The following is a 16,037-nucleotide window of genomic DNA, read 5'->3' as shown; positions in this document are numbered from 1 at the left end:
TATTTCCTGACATCTGATGGAGCAAATGACTAATGGATCCATTGAGAAACTCATCAGTAAAGTTAATCATCAGCTCCTGTCTAAAAAAATCAAACATTTCATCAGAGCGCTTTTATTTTGGCAATCAAAATATCAATATGTGTGTCTGCACTAATGAGCGCTCATTGACTTCCTGTCCTGTTAAAGTGCGTGCTCTGCACAACTGTGGAGATAACAATGATGGACACGTCGATGCTGGACACGTTGGACTGGTCAGCAGTGGATCTTCTGCTTGAAGCCTCTAAAATCACATGATGAATATAATCAGTGGAAGTCTTCCTGCTATTCATGAAAACATCTTCGTTGCAGAGCCTCGGGTCGGAAATCGGCTGACAAAAATAAAAACGGCGGTGTCAGTAGTCGGACACAAAATGATGATGAAATATTAACACAGTACAGCCGAGTGTCAGCCGAGCAGAGCTGGACTGTGACGGTGATCCATGACAAATATGATGGGATAATATTTATTCATTTTTAGGGACAAGGTCACTTTGGTCTTTTGGATTTATTGTGTTGAAATTTGTTGACAAAATGTTCAAGAGTCGAACCTAACCATCGCCAATCAAAAGCAACACACACACAGCAGTGATGGACATCTAAAAACATCATTTATATTTAGAGTTGTCACGATGTAGATGTAACCACGATACCATAACAGACAAAGTATCACGGTTCTGGGTATTATCGCGATACTGCAGCCTTTTTTTATTATTATTATTGTTTTTATGAACTGCAATGTGTTTGTACAAGTTATAAATACTGATTCATTACTTATGTTGTCTGGTGCATGATAAACATAATACTGGTGAAGTAAGAATTAGACTGAAACAAGTTTGACGCCGTGGCAGACTCGGCACCGCAGGGTACCGTGCAGTTCTAGTGTAACCTGCTGAGTCTTCCTCTTCAGTCAGTTGGGAGGGTGTAGGGGGTCAGGTTGCTGAATAATAGTTGCCAGACGCTGCGTTGTAGTTGCTGTAGCTGCCACAGAACACCTGTTTGTGTAACGTTACCGCGGCATCATTGCGTGCTCTTCATGGCAGAGTTAAAGCTAGCTAACAGCAGCTACGAGTCCAGTTAAAGTCAGTGAAAGCTGGTTTTAAGTGTTTTCAGGTATTCTTCATGAGTTTGTCATTTCCTGATAAATCATAAAAAGTTGCTAATTAACTGTCGCTGAATTAATCTGCCGATAATGAAAATATTGCGTGTTTACAGCGTGTTTTTACCTGCTTTTGCATTTTATTTTGAAAGGCAGGGCTGGTTTTTCAAAAAAATCTCCATGTTTCGCTCTTTAATCACCTCTTTCTTTTCATAAAATCATTTTCAGCTTCCTCCTTTACACTTTACATGCTCAATAATGTCAGAATAGGCGATTAAACATGAGGTTTGTGTTAGAAACAGAGGCCTGTGTTGGCTCCATTCATTTTAAATGGAGATTTTTTAACGAGTAGCAAACCGCTAGCTGTCATTAGCTCGGTCAGCTGACATGAAATCTATGAAATTCGGGGACTTTAGGACCCTGAAGCTGCTGTGAAGAGTGTGATAATTAAGAACTGTGGAAGTCGCTGATTAAAAAAAACAACTCGTTAGATGAACACATGGTGATGACCACAGATTCCCTTGAAGCGCTCGAGCGTGCAGTCTTAACATTTGTCAGCAGCGTTTCTTAAACGCGGCCTCGCCTCTTCTGTTGAAACTGTTGCGACTTATCAAACCACAGATGATTCAGCACAAGGCTGTTGTGTAAAAATGGATCTTCAGGTGACTCACAAAGCTCGGAGGAGCTTTGCTTTAAGTTTACGAAAAGATGTTTAATCTCTTTGATTCAGACAGGCAGGAAGGTCTCTAAGCTGTTTCTAAGTGTCTGTACGAACCCTAAGGGTCGCGGGGTCGACGTCCGCGGCACAGAGAGGCAGCTCTGGCTTCCCCCTCTGGAGTTCGAACATTTCTGGATGTAACGTGATGGAACTTGCAGACATCCTGCGGTGAGAACGGCGAGCATGAGTCACCCGTGCTGTCAGATAACAGGGAACAGGGATGGTGGATCTGGCGCGTTGCGTGCGTGTGATTAAGAGCTTGTGGTATCACATCCTGATATTTTACCAGCCGTGGCAGAGAACCAACGGGGGCACTCCTCTGCCATCTGCCACCCACACACTCAGAAGCCATGTCTAATTAAACAGAGAGTTGCCGTTCAGATAAATCTCTCCTCGGGGCATCGTAACCGGCCTCCCACTCTGAATCAGGCTCGCTGCAGATCAGGGAGGTTTCGTGGATTCACCGAGCGGTATGGATGTAACGATACACTCAGCTCACGACTCGATACGGTTCACGATACATTTTTTTTAATCGAAATGAGCTACAGACAAATTATGACCAAATAAAATTATCTTTTTATTTGTAGGAAAAATCTTCTTTACAGAAACTCTTAAACAGTTTGTGTTCTCTTATAAAAAGTGTAACTTACATCTTTAACAACAAAACACATGACAAATATTGTCCTGGTATTTTCTTGCGCTGGTATTTTCTTCGGCAGTTTTCGCTCATGAGTTGGCGTAACGTTACTTTGGCGGCAGTTTGCTGCTGTATGTTGCTCGTGTTGCCGCAGTCTCTTGCAGTATTTACATGTTTTTGGTTTTGTCCGTTTCTCACCGGTTGTATTTGTGTATATAGGGAATCCAAAATGCTGCCACACAAGTGATTTCAAACTGCCCATGTGCATCCTCCGCCATGTCTTCCCTCGCTCTCTCCGTACCTACGTAGTGATGTGAATCACGTGACGAGCAAATGAATCACCAAGCAGTGACTTTTTTTTAAAGATAACGTAACCTATTTCTAATTTTTAAAAAGAAGGAAAACAACATATCCTACTTATCTCGCATTCGCCAAGAATCGCGATTCATTTTTTCTGTCAGCCGATGTGAATTGATTTTTAATCGTGTCACGATGCATCGTTAATCCCCACTGAGCGGTGAATTAAAGTAAAGCAGAAGGTTTTAGGAGTGTCGTAGACTTTAATTTCCACATGACAAACCTCAAAAGGTTGGTGCTAAATTCTCGGTCACGTTAGTTCAATTTATTTTAGTTCTTCCACGCGGCTTTTTGTATCCGTGACGACACGACAAGTGACAATGATTCAAGTGCCGTATTGATACAGCCAAACTCAACGTCACGTATGGATGAACGAGTCGTCTTTACGCTACCATGAGCTGTATGTTTCATCTCAGTCTGGCAAAAAACAAATAGTCTTCATTGAAAATATTCTTATTCTTATATCATTTCTCATTGGTGGATTTACTCACATTACATCCACGTGAATCAGGTAATTCAGAAAGCAGTGTTTGAATGAAAAGTAGATCATCACCTAATTTAAAACATTTTTACTGTTGGACTTTCAGCATTGTTAAACCGAAAATCTTGTTTAGGCAAGAAAACATTGACTTAATGTAGATGGGGGGGAAAGTCCCCATGTAAAAAGGATACGTCGTCTACTCTTTATACCGTTGGTGGTTTTAGTACGGATAAATCCAGATTCATTCTCACATTCAGATTTTTGTTTTCATTCAAAAAAGTTGATCACAGCTCAGAAATAAGAAGCAGTTTAATCCTTTAAATCACTATTTTATGATCACAACTAGACGTACTTTAGCAACTTTAGAACTTGCCACACAGCCCACGACTTGTCTGAGCCAGACTTTCACCGTTCTTAAACCAATTCGCCGTCTTCGTCTCGGCGTTGACGAAAGGTCAAAACACATTTCAGATTTAGCTCGCTTGGTGCCAGATCCGTGAGCGTGGGCTCGTTTCAGCCTGCGGCATCTGTTCGCTTACATCAGAGGTACAACAAATACAGCACAAATCTAGCGTGTGATTCCTCTAAAGAAACAGGAATGAATCAGCGAGCAGGCCGCTCATCTTAATTGAACCATATGTTGCTGAGCTCTGTGGGATGACCCATATTTCTCACGACATAACGTCGAGTATTAAACGTGTAAATCATCCCAAAGAGAAGATGAATGTTTGACCTCATTACATCCTGAAACTTCCAGTTACAAAGCAGACGAAGAACCAGAAGAAAATCACGGGATCGCGGGAGCTTCAGCTTCTACCGGAGCGAGACAGACAGCTCATCGATTTCTGCCTCTGCTGTATCAGGAGTGACATTACGAGCCATCGACCTCATCTGTGCCTCCATCCTGACATCAGCTCCCTCCACCCTCACCCCCAACACACACTCTCCATCCACTCTCTCTCTGTTTGCAGTCTTCCCCCTGATGTAACCCGCCGTTCACGAGGATTTGATTAGCCTTATTTGATTTGTCCTCCTCGTTAGCGTGACTTTAAAGGGAGACGCCGCTCCAAGCGACATCGACCCGCCCGCCTTCCCCCGGTGAAAATGTGTGCGCGGTTATAACGTGTTTATGCATTTGTGTGCTATCCGTCCTGTACGGGGCACTGAAGGTGAACTGAATGAGATGGCAGCTGTGTGTGTGTGTGTGTGTGTGTGTGTGTGTGTGTGTGGAATAGCAAGTAGCTTTCAACAGGGAGCTACAGCCGTGTTCAATTTCTACATGGAAACACACACACACACACACTATAGTAAACAGTGGTTATAACTGTGTTTTATAATCAGTCCTGTCTATATATAATTAACTGTGTGTGTGTCTGTGTGCAGTAAAATACAGGCTTTTCCCACACACACACACACACATACACACACAAGTTGTTTTGACCTGAGCATCAAACACACACCCACTAAGGACAAGGCCACAATGTAACTGTGCAACGTCACAAAGGATTAGTCACATCGCTGATATGATGCTTTTATAGTTCCTGATTTTGTGTGTGTGTGTGTGTGTGTGTGTGTGTGTGTGTGTGTGTGGGGTTGATTTCAGAGAATTCTCACCGCTGACAGGAAAATCGCCAGCCTCAGGTAAAGGTGGGCGTGGACACACACACACAAACAGTATGAGGAACTATAAAAACATCATATCAGCGATGTGACTAATTCTCTGTGACGTTGCACATTCACATTCACGCCTTTAAACGTTGTGTTTCACTAACACACGAGACTCGTGCTTCATAGTGAACATTACAGATTCATATCTGGCCGATGAAACCACGTGTGTTTTCTGTCTTCAAACTTTACCACAATTCAGATTTGAGCCGACGCTGACTGTCTGTCTGTCTGTCTGTGGTTAGGAAGCTGTAGCTGATTAACATCATGTGTCAGTGAGTAACTTTACACTTCAGCGTTTGGATCGAGTCGCTCGTGATAAATAAAGTTTGCAGACGTCAGCGCAGCAGTCTGCAGCTGTTATTTCGATGCGTCTCGTACATATCTAATTGATATTCAGGTAAATATTAAATATTAATCTGTGACATTTGTAACATTGACAGCGTTGACATCTGCCTTGGAGAAGCTCAGTGTTTGGGCAAGAAAACATCGACTTAGTGTAGATGGAAAAAAAACTGCAGTTCCTCTTGTCGTCCACTTGAGGCTGGCTCCAGAAGTGACTCCATAAGTCCACATGTTAAACAATAGTCTATAGCCTTACAGCATGCTGAGTCCATGATAAATGAAACTAAATATATTAATGTCATGTTTTATTCAATATGTAAAGGTTCAGTGTGTAAGGTTTAGTGAAATAAATTCGGGAGACATTTAAATTCGGGAGACATTTTCAACAATGAACTGCTCTGGCATACTTTCACTGAGAGACTTCATTAAACTTTAAAATGTAGGTACTCTTGCCTTCTCTTCAGTGATTCACTTCACTCATCGACAGCTTTTACCGTTTTTAAACTATCAAGGCTTAAAGTTGAGCAGGTTTTTACTCAGATTTCTGGGTTTATAATGGGTGTGTATGTGGCGGAATGTTTGAGCTAGAGTGGATGACATCATCAGCTAGAGTGAGGAGCAGGGAGAAAAATCAGTGAAAAAATAAAACGTATTCGACTACCGTGGCCTCAAATGCCCCACTACAGACACGATTTATACATAGAAACGTAGGAAAATTTGTCTTCTCACTCACATTCGTCTGCTAAAGCTGTCAGCCTTATAGTTTTGGTGTGACACACAAAGATGCACCACCAACACCCATCCACAGCCTCATAGACTGCCATGTTAAAAAGGCGGGAACATCTCTGGAGGAAAGCAGAAGTAACGTTTCTTTGAATCGCTCTAAAGGTCACATTTCTTCACTTTATCAACACAAAATAACTATGTAGACGTTCAGGAAGGGCTCAGGATGCTCCCAGTGATTTCAGTTCAATGATTGGAAATACGGTTTGGCCAGAAATCCTTCCTGTTCGAGGGGTGGTCTCAGCATTTTCTCTCTCTTTCTGTCAGCATTTCCAACTGACATTCTAACAGGTGCAGTAACTGCTCTGCTGATTAGGGCCGGCAGTTGGTCCTGGTTGCTTGGCAACCTCAAGCCTGCCTGAGAGGGGGGAGGGGTTAATTTCAAAATAAGAGTCCCTTCAAAATAAAAATAAACATGTTAAAAATGACTATTTGAGGTGTGCTTTTTTAATACAGACCCCGTCAACAGCCCACTCGGCACTCTCAAAATTTCTGCGGGAATTTTCTAGTATTCATTAGTATGTTTCCCACTGATTTAGATATTTTGCTTTTCACTTAAAGTGAATTTCACAGCCTGAGTTTTTTTTTTTCCCTGCATGCTTGGAAGGAGAGGGTGAGGCATGAGAGAGTTAAATCCCACACACTGGACCTTTAACCATCGAGGCCAGTCGAGCGAAACGAGAGGATGAGGAGGGTCGAATGGTGTAGATGGTTGTTAGAAGAGGGATATGATGATGAGGGAAAATGTTTAGGGTGATTTATAATGTGCAGAAAATCCATAATTTATTGTAGAATATCTGGAATATGGTGCCGTTGAGCAGAGACTACCGATAGCAGGACTCTGTGGATCATCGGTCGCGTGTCTCGTGTTCATACGAAGCGGCCTTTCACGTCACGTGGATCCATTTGGACTTGTTCGGTCTAGAAACAGACTCACGGCTCACGGACTGGGACACAGCCAGATGGAAAGTTTGGAAAGAATGGCGAAGAAGATGAACATGAGTCAACAGGTAGAGAGAGAGAGAGAGATAAAGGTGGTGAAGAAAATATGGATGACTGCAGTTCAGTAGAGGGTGTGGATTCATAACATACACGGATATTACTACTGGTTGATGGAGTTTCTTTCATGCTGCAGGCTACACGTTTCGAGGATGGTGAAGTTTGATTAGATTATGGATCACAAACTTTTAAAGTTTGGATTTGATCCGATGGTTTTAGTGCCATTGTTCTCTAATCCTAGACACAGATGAATCATCAGCAAGAAATACAAAGAGGCATGCAAATCATATGCAAAGAAACAGGAAGAGACAAATGTCACATTGGGATCAGCTGCCATTTACTTCTTCTTCTCCACACCAACAGGAGCCCTATGAATGAAACGATCAACGAATGAAGGTTTTTAAGTTGGATTCAGACGCCATCTTCAGTTCACAGCAATCATCTTTCTCCAGGAGGACCATGATCTGAACAGAGTAACTTCATACTCAACTTCATAAACCGGCAATGAACCCTCTGGGGTGCTGTTAATGGCCCTTTCAATGGTTTTAATTAGTTAGTAGTTAATTGGTAATCCTGGGAGATTGCTTGGACCCCAGAGAACTAACTATAAAAACGTCTGGATGGTGTCAAAGGATGAGCACAGAGCTTTCAGATGTGGATACCCGGAGGTGAAACACTTCAGTGCTGGACAAGATACAGCGACAGTCTCTGGACTGTGGGCCCAGATTTATTCAAAATAGATTTATTGATGATGTGATACGAAGCAGACTGTTGGACGTGACCAAAAACAGAAAATTATGGCCGTGGACAGCATTGTCCTCTGGGGACGTTTGTTACGTTTGTCACCACTCTCCATCTCTACCTCTGTCATCGACATTCAACCACTGAAAAATCCACAATCCCTGACAGTTTCCACAAATAGCCAACTGTCTTTGAGCAAGGCGTTATCTTCCCTCTGACCCACGAAACAACAAACAAAACTGAATTTAGAGGCTCATGGATAATTAAGGTTTATTTAAGGACGTTGCTCATTTAAAACTAAAGATAAATTAACATGCTGTGGACTAAAAATGTCTCTGAAATGGTATCTGTGTTCATGAATGGTCTTTCTCTGGGTTTAGGTCGTAGTTTGTTCGTCTTTTGCTGGTGTTGCTTTATGTCTGTTGTTGTTCTGCTAACCTGCCATGAGTCAGCGTGGCGTCCAGTCGACCTGACGGGGGAGAAATGAATGATCGAGCTCTGTAAATCTTTCATCGCTTCACCTCTCGGCCTCGCCGCGGGCTGCATGAATTCAGTTTTCACCACAACGTCTCTGTCTGGAAATCGATTGAGCTGATGTGACGTTCTGCCTCTCAAACACGCCAAACTTTGTCAACAAGTTCAGCATTTGAGAGATGCATAGCGACCTGCGCAGCCAAGTTAATCGATCTATCTGCTCTGTGCATTAAAGAAAGGAAAGATTGTGAGTTATGTAAGGACGATAAGAGGAATGAAAAGTGCGTGCTCTTAATAAAAACCTCATTGTTTCACCGATAAAGGGCCGGCCGGTCGACTGTTGAACACACACACACAGACTTCACTGAACAAACCATTAACCTGATGTTGACTCACCCTGCCTTCCACTTTCTCCCCCTCGCTCTCTCATTTTTTTTGTCTTTCTCTCTTTGAGTGAACCACTGTTACTCAAACACGGCGTTAAACAAACCGACCCGGCTGTTTGAACAGTCTCTCTCTGTTGCTTCAGCACAGGCATAGACTGTTTGTCTAAAACATAAATGAAATGTCCGAGGGGACAAGTCTGTTTTAAAACTTAGAATATATGTTTGTGAGAAGTATTGAAAGACGGACAAGATCCTAAATTTCATCCGGCGTCTGGCAGAGCTGATTGCAACTCTTCACGACAACGATCTGACGGATGCTGATCGAAGCAGACGGGAAGTCGGATATAGAAACGGCCTAGAGTTTTCAAAATAAAACACCCTGTGCAGACTCCAGGTCTTAAAACCAGACAAAGGAGAAACTCTTTAACCATTTACCTCAGGTAGAAGCTCACGAATCCAGGAGAAACAACCAAATCTGAACAAGTTAGTGGCCACGTTGTTGTATTTGGTCTTTTGATGAGGGTTATTAGGGACAGTCTGATGATTTCATATCAAGATGATAGAAAGTATTCTAAGGTGTCTACAATCGACTTCTCAGGCTAATCCTGGTACTTGATGTTCTGCTGCTTCTGTTTCCAAACTTTACATAACCTCAGACTCGTGGATTCATGCTACGTGAACGATGGCTATGTTGATTGGACCAATAACTCAACGTGGCTCATCCTTGGGCGACGTGTTATAAACTCTGTGCTGTGAGGACTTGAAAACCTCAAACGAGACTCAGATTGTAATCACTGTTTTAAAACCTGTGTCACGTTCTTAATGCAAGAAAACACGTCTTCAGTCTTCAGGACAAGACTGAGAAGACGGAGAGCAGTCGTAGTGGATTGTCAATCAAACAACAAAGAATACTAAAGCTTGAATAAAATTGGACTGGACTGTGTACACGAAACCTTTCCATTGCTTTCTCTTTAATAAAATGAAGGTGAAACAAAAGTGATGGATCCTCTGTGGCGTAATCGTCAGGTTTCACTCTGAAACTGGTTTCTGAGGAATTTGCAGCGTCACATTCTTTCACTAAACGCCTTCTCCGCTCCGTGACACTGATGATTTACGATAAGATGAAGGTCAACACTTCCATGCATCACAAACCAGAATATTTCCCGTCCTACAACTGCAGCCAGTCTTGACGTGTAAGACAGAAACGGTTGATGGAAGTGGACACAGCGTACGAAGCTGTCTGTTCCTTTTTATTTAGGATTAAAATCAGACTCAGGATTAACGCCCGCTAACATCAGATCACAGAGCAGCGGTTTACACGAGGACACACTGAAGGAAGTGAACATTTAAACAAACCAGCGTGTCCTTATCAGCTCTTTGGCTGCCGCACAGGTGAAAGTGGCAGGTGTGTAATGTAATGCAGGAGTTACGCCACACATCGTGTTTCTGCAGAAGCTCTTGATTGTTTGACCCAAAGTCCTGGCTGGAGGCGGTAAAAGTAATGCTTGAAGTATTTATGCTTCTGTCTTTGCACGTTTCTCGAGGGTGAACTCCAAAACCACTCCGCTGGAATTTATGCACTGAACCTGAAAAATACTTGAGATGTTCCCACACCCAGCCAGACTATTATCGGAGTATCTGGGTGCTAAAAAAAGCCCAAAAATCATGAACACAAGAAGAGAAACTGAAGCACGAACCGAGAGGAAGATCAGTCTTTGGTCGGTTGTTCGATGGTTGAAGTTGTCACCTCATCATCAGTTAGAATTGACCTTTTTACTTCTTTTATTCCAGACGATTCATTGAGATAATGCTCGACATAACTTGGATAATAAAAAATTGGAGTTGTTGCCTTTCCAGTGATATTTCGGTCAAGGCGTTGTCGCCTTCCTGGCTGACCGACCAGTCGACTGAGTGACTAAATGAGTCTTTTTTAGAGTCGGTCAGTCTTCCAGAAAGGTCAACAGAGCCGTATTCTCACTTTCCGGGGATGTCACGCCAGTCTGTCCTCGGCGCTCCGTCTCTTTTCTTTCTGTCGGTCAGTAGAGCAAGTCAGGATTATCATGGTAGGATTAGACGCTGAAGGCAGGTGACTACACAGAGAGCGAGAGAAAGACCGTAAGTAACAGTATACCTGGTCATGCTGTCTGGTTGACTAAGCAGATAGGATAACAGCCCTCTATATCTTCTATACATGGAGAGCTCAGGGCCTGTGAATAGAGTTTACTGTGTCAGTGCTGCTGGAGCATGCAGAGCGTTTCCACTCACCCTGACAGAGTTTGAAGGAGCGACTGAAGCCGAGCAGAGAAAAGTACCAATCACAAGTTAGAGAGACCGTCACCGAGTGAACTCGACTTTGTCTGATTAATGTGACTAAAATTGAATTGATCAAACTTCTCTTGGCACATTTTTTGACATGAATACATGACGTTAAAGGTCCAGCGTGTAGGATTTAGCGGTGTAGTTGATTGCAACCCGTTTGTTTCACCTCTTCTTCTGAGTCGACGGCTGTTTGTTGCCAGCTGTCTCAGGGAAACCCTCTGGACACCATCAGTGACCCTTGTGGGGTCCCGGGACCCTAATTTAGCAACCGCTGCTCCACAGCTCTCAGTATCAAGCTTCAGCTGACCCCGATCCTCGGCCTTGTTTGTGGTGTTCTCAGCACCCGTTGCTGGAAAAACCACCGGCGGAATATTTTGTCTGCGACTGACTGTGACATTCCTGGCAGTCACAACAAATCCGGACAGAATTTGAAGTTTAGGCGAGAAGTGGCGAGGGAACAAGGACGGCCCCCTCCGAGAGCTGCACGGGCTGAAACACAAGCAGCAGAGGGAGAGAGTGCACGCTCTGGGTTTGTAGCCTGATACTCGTGTCCAGAGTGACCTTCAGGGAATAAATGTCATTTTTTTAAGAGTCAGACGATATTCCAGTTAAATGATGGCTCATTGGATTGTTAATGCTGCAAAAATAAAAGTGTTCGAAACATTATCATACAATTAAATAATAAAACAAACTGTCAGGATGTTCTTCGTGCTTTGGAAACTGAAGGACATGACAGACTCTACTACTTCCACAGCACCTGACCAAGTTTGCTCTTTGTCGTGCACATGCTAAAGTTTAACGGGCACTGATTCGCACCGGGGCTGCCGGACGTTCTACTCAATGTTTCAAACCCCGTCAGCAGCCGGTCTCTGCTCGGCTTCACCAAGAAGACAGATGCCACGAACAGCTGAAGCTGAAATCAGACACGGAAACGACATGGAGAATCCGGTTGATTTTTCAAAATAAAACACCCAGATCCAATGGGATCTACTACATAGCACATATTTAGAAGGATGACAGAGCAAGTTCACAAAGTCTGGCAGGCGTAACGCTTCTGAAAGATTCCTGGTGGCGTGCAGAATGGACTAAAACAGCATCGCCGCCCGGTGGTGTTTTAGTTTGAGCGTGTTTGGACTTTAGGACGACTCAAGAATCCCGAGTCGGAACCAGCCCCGGTTTGATTACAGGTCAGAGACCAAACAAGATGGCCTAAACACCACTGCATCTTTTTGACCGTGCAGAAAAACGTAATAAACGAGCAGCGAGAGGAACGAGCGAGGGCGAGGTCTGAGTCCAGGCAGATTTATGGATGCTGAAAGATTAATGGGATGAAAAAAAAGCCCATGTTGAGATTAGAGTATATTATAAATGCACCATATCTGTGATTTACTGCTTGATAAGTAGCATCATTCACTCAGTGTCAGTCTGAGAAACGCTGTAAACTGACTTCTTGTGAGTTTCCTTCCAGCCGTCATCGTTCTGTCCCCTCGCAGGGGTCGATTTTTGGAGTGCAGTCCATTTCTGTTCGCTTCCTTCCTCTTATTAGTCGTCGTCCGGAGGCATTCGGCCGGTCACCTGCAGTATTTCATCAGGCCATGTTAAGTCCCTGCAGCCAGTAAACCTGTCAGCCCCCATGCAGTGTTGCCTGCCATGCCCCCACCCCCCCGACTAACAGCTTGAGCTAAGAGGCTAATGGTGTGTTGTTAAATCGGTATTATCCCCTCTCTGTGGTGGAGCAGCAGATATACAGAGGACAGACAGACAGACAGGGTGAGCGGGTTCGGTGGAAAACAAAGACAGAGAGAGAAAGTAGGACTGAGTCCTCTCCCTCTCTCTCTCTTTCCTAACAGGGCTTTCCTGGAGTTTTAATTGAATAAGCAGAAGAGCACAGCAGCAGCTGCTGGTCACAGATGTAACCCGAGGTCAGAGCCCGCAGCACCGCGCGGCCTTAGATTACATAATCAATCAGCTGCTGCTAGAAAACAGTTTTCACCCCCTGAAGGACGAGCTCGACACCCAGGAAGATATTTCTAATCTCAGCAGAACAAAGAAACAAAAACATTTTCTTCCTCTTCAGCCACGACCTCCACTTCTTACTGCAGAACTAGTCTGTGAACGGAGTAATCCGATTACTTTTTTAGTACTTTTTAGGAATCATTTGACATTTTGCAAGTGAGAGAAGTTTCAGCTCCTCGTTTGAGGTGTTTTGCACGGACGCTTGTGAAATTCACGCTGCCCCGAGACTCTGAGCGGGATTCACAAGCCCGGCAGAGATAAAAAGACGAGCTCAGCGTTCATGGAGAATCGATCACAGCTGTGTGTGTGTGTGTGTGTGTGTGTGTGTGTGTGTGTGTGTTGCTCTGTCCTCACGTGAAGCACAAGAGAAGCCAGAAATAACACGAGTCAGTCAGCTGTTGATCTGCTGCTGTTGTTCAGGATGAAGCTGAAGGAGCGTGCGTTGTCCCCACAGGCTGATCCTCCCTGAACAGTTTGCGGCACCACCTGAATTTAAACCACTCGAACTAAATCTGATCTTCTCTTTCATCATCACACCTCGCTGCCTCTCCTTGCTCTTTGCATCCTCCTCTCCTTTGATTTGATCTCGTCATCTCGGCTCATTAATCCTCGCTCGTGCAGCTTCTCATTGTTTCTGTTGCTCCACATGTTTTTTCATTGCTGGTTCACACTCATGCAGTGAGCATTAGGATCTTATACGCTGGATTAATAGATCAAATTTTTGATCTCACGGTGTCTTAAAATTAAATATTTCTTCAGTCCAGTTTGAGAAACGCCCGACTCGTTTCTCACTTTAATAATGTGCCTCGTTAAGCTCCACATTGTTGTTGTGTTTAATGTCACGGTTGAACTCTGTGAATCTTTTTGTGTCAGAGGTTTAATGCTCTCTCTCTCTCTCTCTGTGTTTGCTGCAGGCCAGTTATCCGACATGGGAGGACTTCGTAACCAAAGGAGCCAAGCTCCAGTCACAGCTCAGGTAAACACTCACTAATAACCTACGACCAATCGAACGCTTTCTCTCTTCTGACGCCGTCGCAGCGGAGACAATCATCTGTGTCCGAGCCTCACTGATTACAAAAGCACAAGTTTCTAACTTTATTCAGAGACTTTGGTGAAACTGGATCAGATTTTACACACAGTGTCTTTGCTGCTGTCCCCTCTGATGTCCTCCACCTGCTCAGGTTCAAGCTTCCTGATGGACAGTTTGAGCTGAACCCACCTGACTGGGCACCGCTGGTGAACAGACTTGTGTCTGATGGCGTCGTGTGTGAACGTCTTTGGTCATCATCAGTGTTAGGAAAAGCTCAGATCTGCACAGAGGCAAAGAAACAAACCGCGTGCATCCTGGTTCATAGTTCAGTGATAAAATCCGAAGTCGGGTCGTCGGTTCAGGATGCAGTGGTAAAAAAAAGATCAGCGGTCTGGGGATGAAGTTTAAACAGAATCGACTTTTGTCTGATGGGAATTAACAGGAATAAACTCAATAAACTCAATTTACAACATTGAAGGTTGGCCCTTGACAAAGGAAAATATATTTTATCATCATCTCGACTGAAACAACCAGATTTCATGCAGGTACACTTTTTCATTCCTGCTCGCCTCGACGCCTGATTTGGTTCTGGAGCCGTCTCTGACTTCTTTGTTCACCCGTCCGTCAAAGTTTGTCTGATTTAAATCTCATTCAGTTTATTTCCTGCTGCTTCTTTAACACGCGCTCTGCGTGTTAGAATAACGTGAGCAGAAGTCTGAGCGGTGTGCGGCCTCCGCGTGGCCGACTTATTGTTGAATCCTGCGATTGTTCCCGCTAAAATGATTCTGCTTGTTGTTGTTGTTGTATAATGGACTGGACATGAATGCTGCGTGTGTTCTGACTCTGTGTGTGTGTCTGTGTGTGTGTGTGACACACACACACACACACACGTGCACAGTGACCCAGTAGCTGGCTCAGAGTAATAACAGTATAATGGCTGTTTCCCAGTAGGCTGGTTTACTTTGATAAGCATCACTCTGCCTGCCGCAGACAGTTGCAGTCCATTAGCCCTGCCAGTCACACACACACACACACACACACACACACACACACACACACTCTGTTTAATGCTTCTCAAAGATTTGCTGTGGATGACGTGGGCGCATGAAGCTCTCTAAAAATCAGATCATAACAAATATTCGATTCTTCAGACTTCACCAGGTTTATCGAACGTTACAGAGTTTAACGACGTTTTCCTGCTGGTGACATTTAATTAGTTTATTGACAAAGAGCTGCTGCTGCTTAGAGGAGAGCCGGACGTCATGTGAGTTAACTTGTAGACAGATCTAAAGGATCTAAGGGCGTGGGTTTAACTCTCCATGTAAATATATGTCCTGCCAACAAACACGTGAACTTATTTATTTCTTTAAAGCAACATTATGGAGAGTTACCCAGCAGCAGCTGATCTCACTGCCTAGTCCAGCAGCAGTCAGCCCAGCTCGGCGTCTGTCTTTCAGCCTTTTATTTCACCAAGCTCTCACCAACCACTAAAAGTCAGTCCCACATTTACTCTTGTCCGGCGGCTTCTTGCTCGCTCACTCTCTCCTTTTCTCTTCTTAGCTTCCTCCGTCAGCGTCCTCTTCACTCTCTTCTCCTCTGCCCTCATGTCCATAGAAGCCGCCGAGCCTGGTTAAAGTCACTCTTGCCCGCTTCTTCCGGTAGGGTGGGGAATTGATAAATTTTTTTTACGATTCCGCGTCCATATCGATTCTGCTTAACGATTCGATTCTTTATCGATTCTCATTTGGGGAAAAAAAAAGACGAACAAACCGTTGATCAGCATCAACTTTGTTCAGTTAGAAGTATCAACCTTACCAAACCACAGCGAGGTAGCAGCAGAGGCCACAGCCTGGATAATAGTAACGATGTGTAACTACTTCTGTATACCACAGAGGTGGTCATAGCTGGCTCGCTGCTGCTGCGCTGCTGGGTTGAGATTCATCTCCGTCTG

At 44.0% G+C, this 16,037-nt stretch overlaps 1 protein-coding gene across 2 annotated transcripts in view; it reads left to right on the top strand.

Moving 5' to 3' along the window:
- mtss1 (MTSS I-BAR domain containing 1) overlaps positions 1-16,037 on the top strand; it is a 51,111-nt gene that overhangs the window by 2,315 nt on the left and 32,759 nt on the right. For both annotated transcript variants that reach the window (XM_027279274.1, XM_027279273.1), the window contains exon 2: positions 13,971-14,032. In XM_027279274.1, the coding sequence (XP_027135075.1) occupies positions 13,971-14,032 (62 nt within the window). The remainder of the gene's footprint in view (positions 1-13,970; positions 14,033-16,037) is intronic.

This window comes from Larimichthys crocea, chromosome VI (genome assembly GCF_000972845.2).
Source record: "Larimichthys crocea isolate SSNF chromosome VI, L_crocea_2.0, whole genome shotgun sequence".
Classification (NCBI taxonomy): Eukaryota; Metazoa; Chordata; class Actinopteri; family Sciaenidae; genus Larimichthys; species Larimichthys crocea.
Note: the sequence above shows the minus strand (reverse complement) of the source record. Positions and strands in the feature narration are given on the sequence as shown.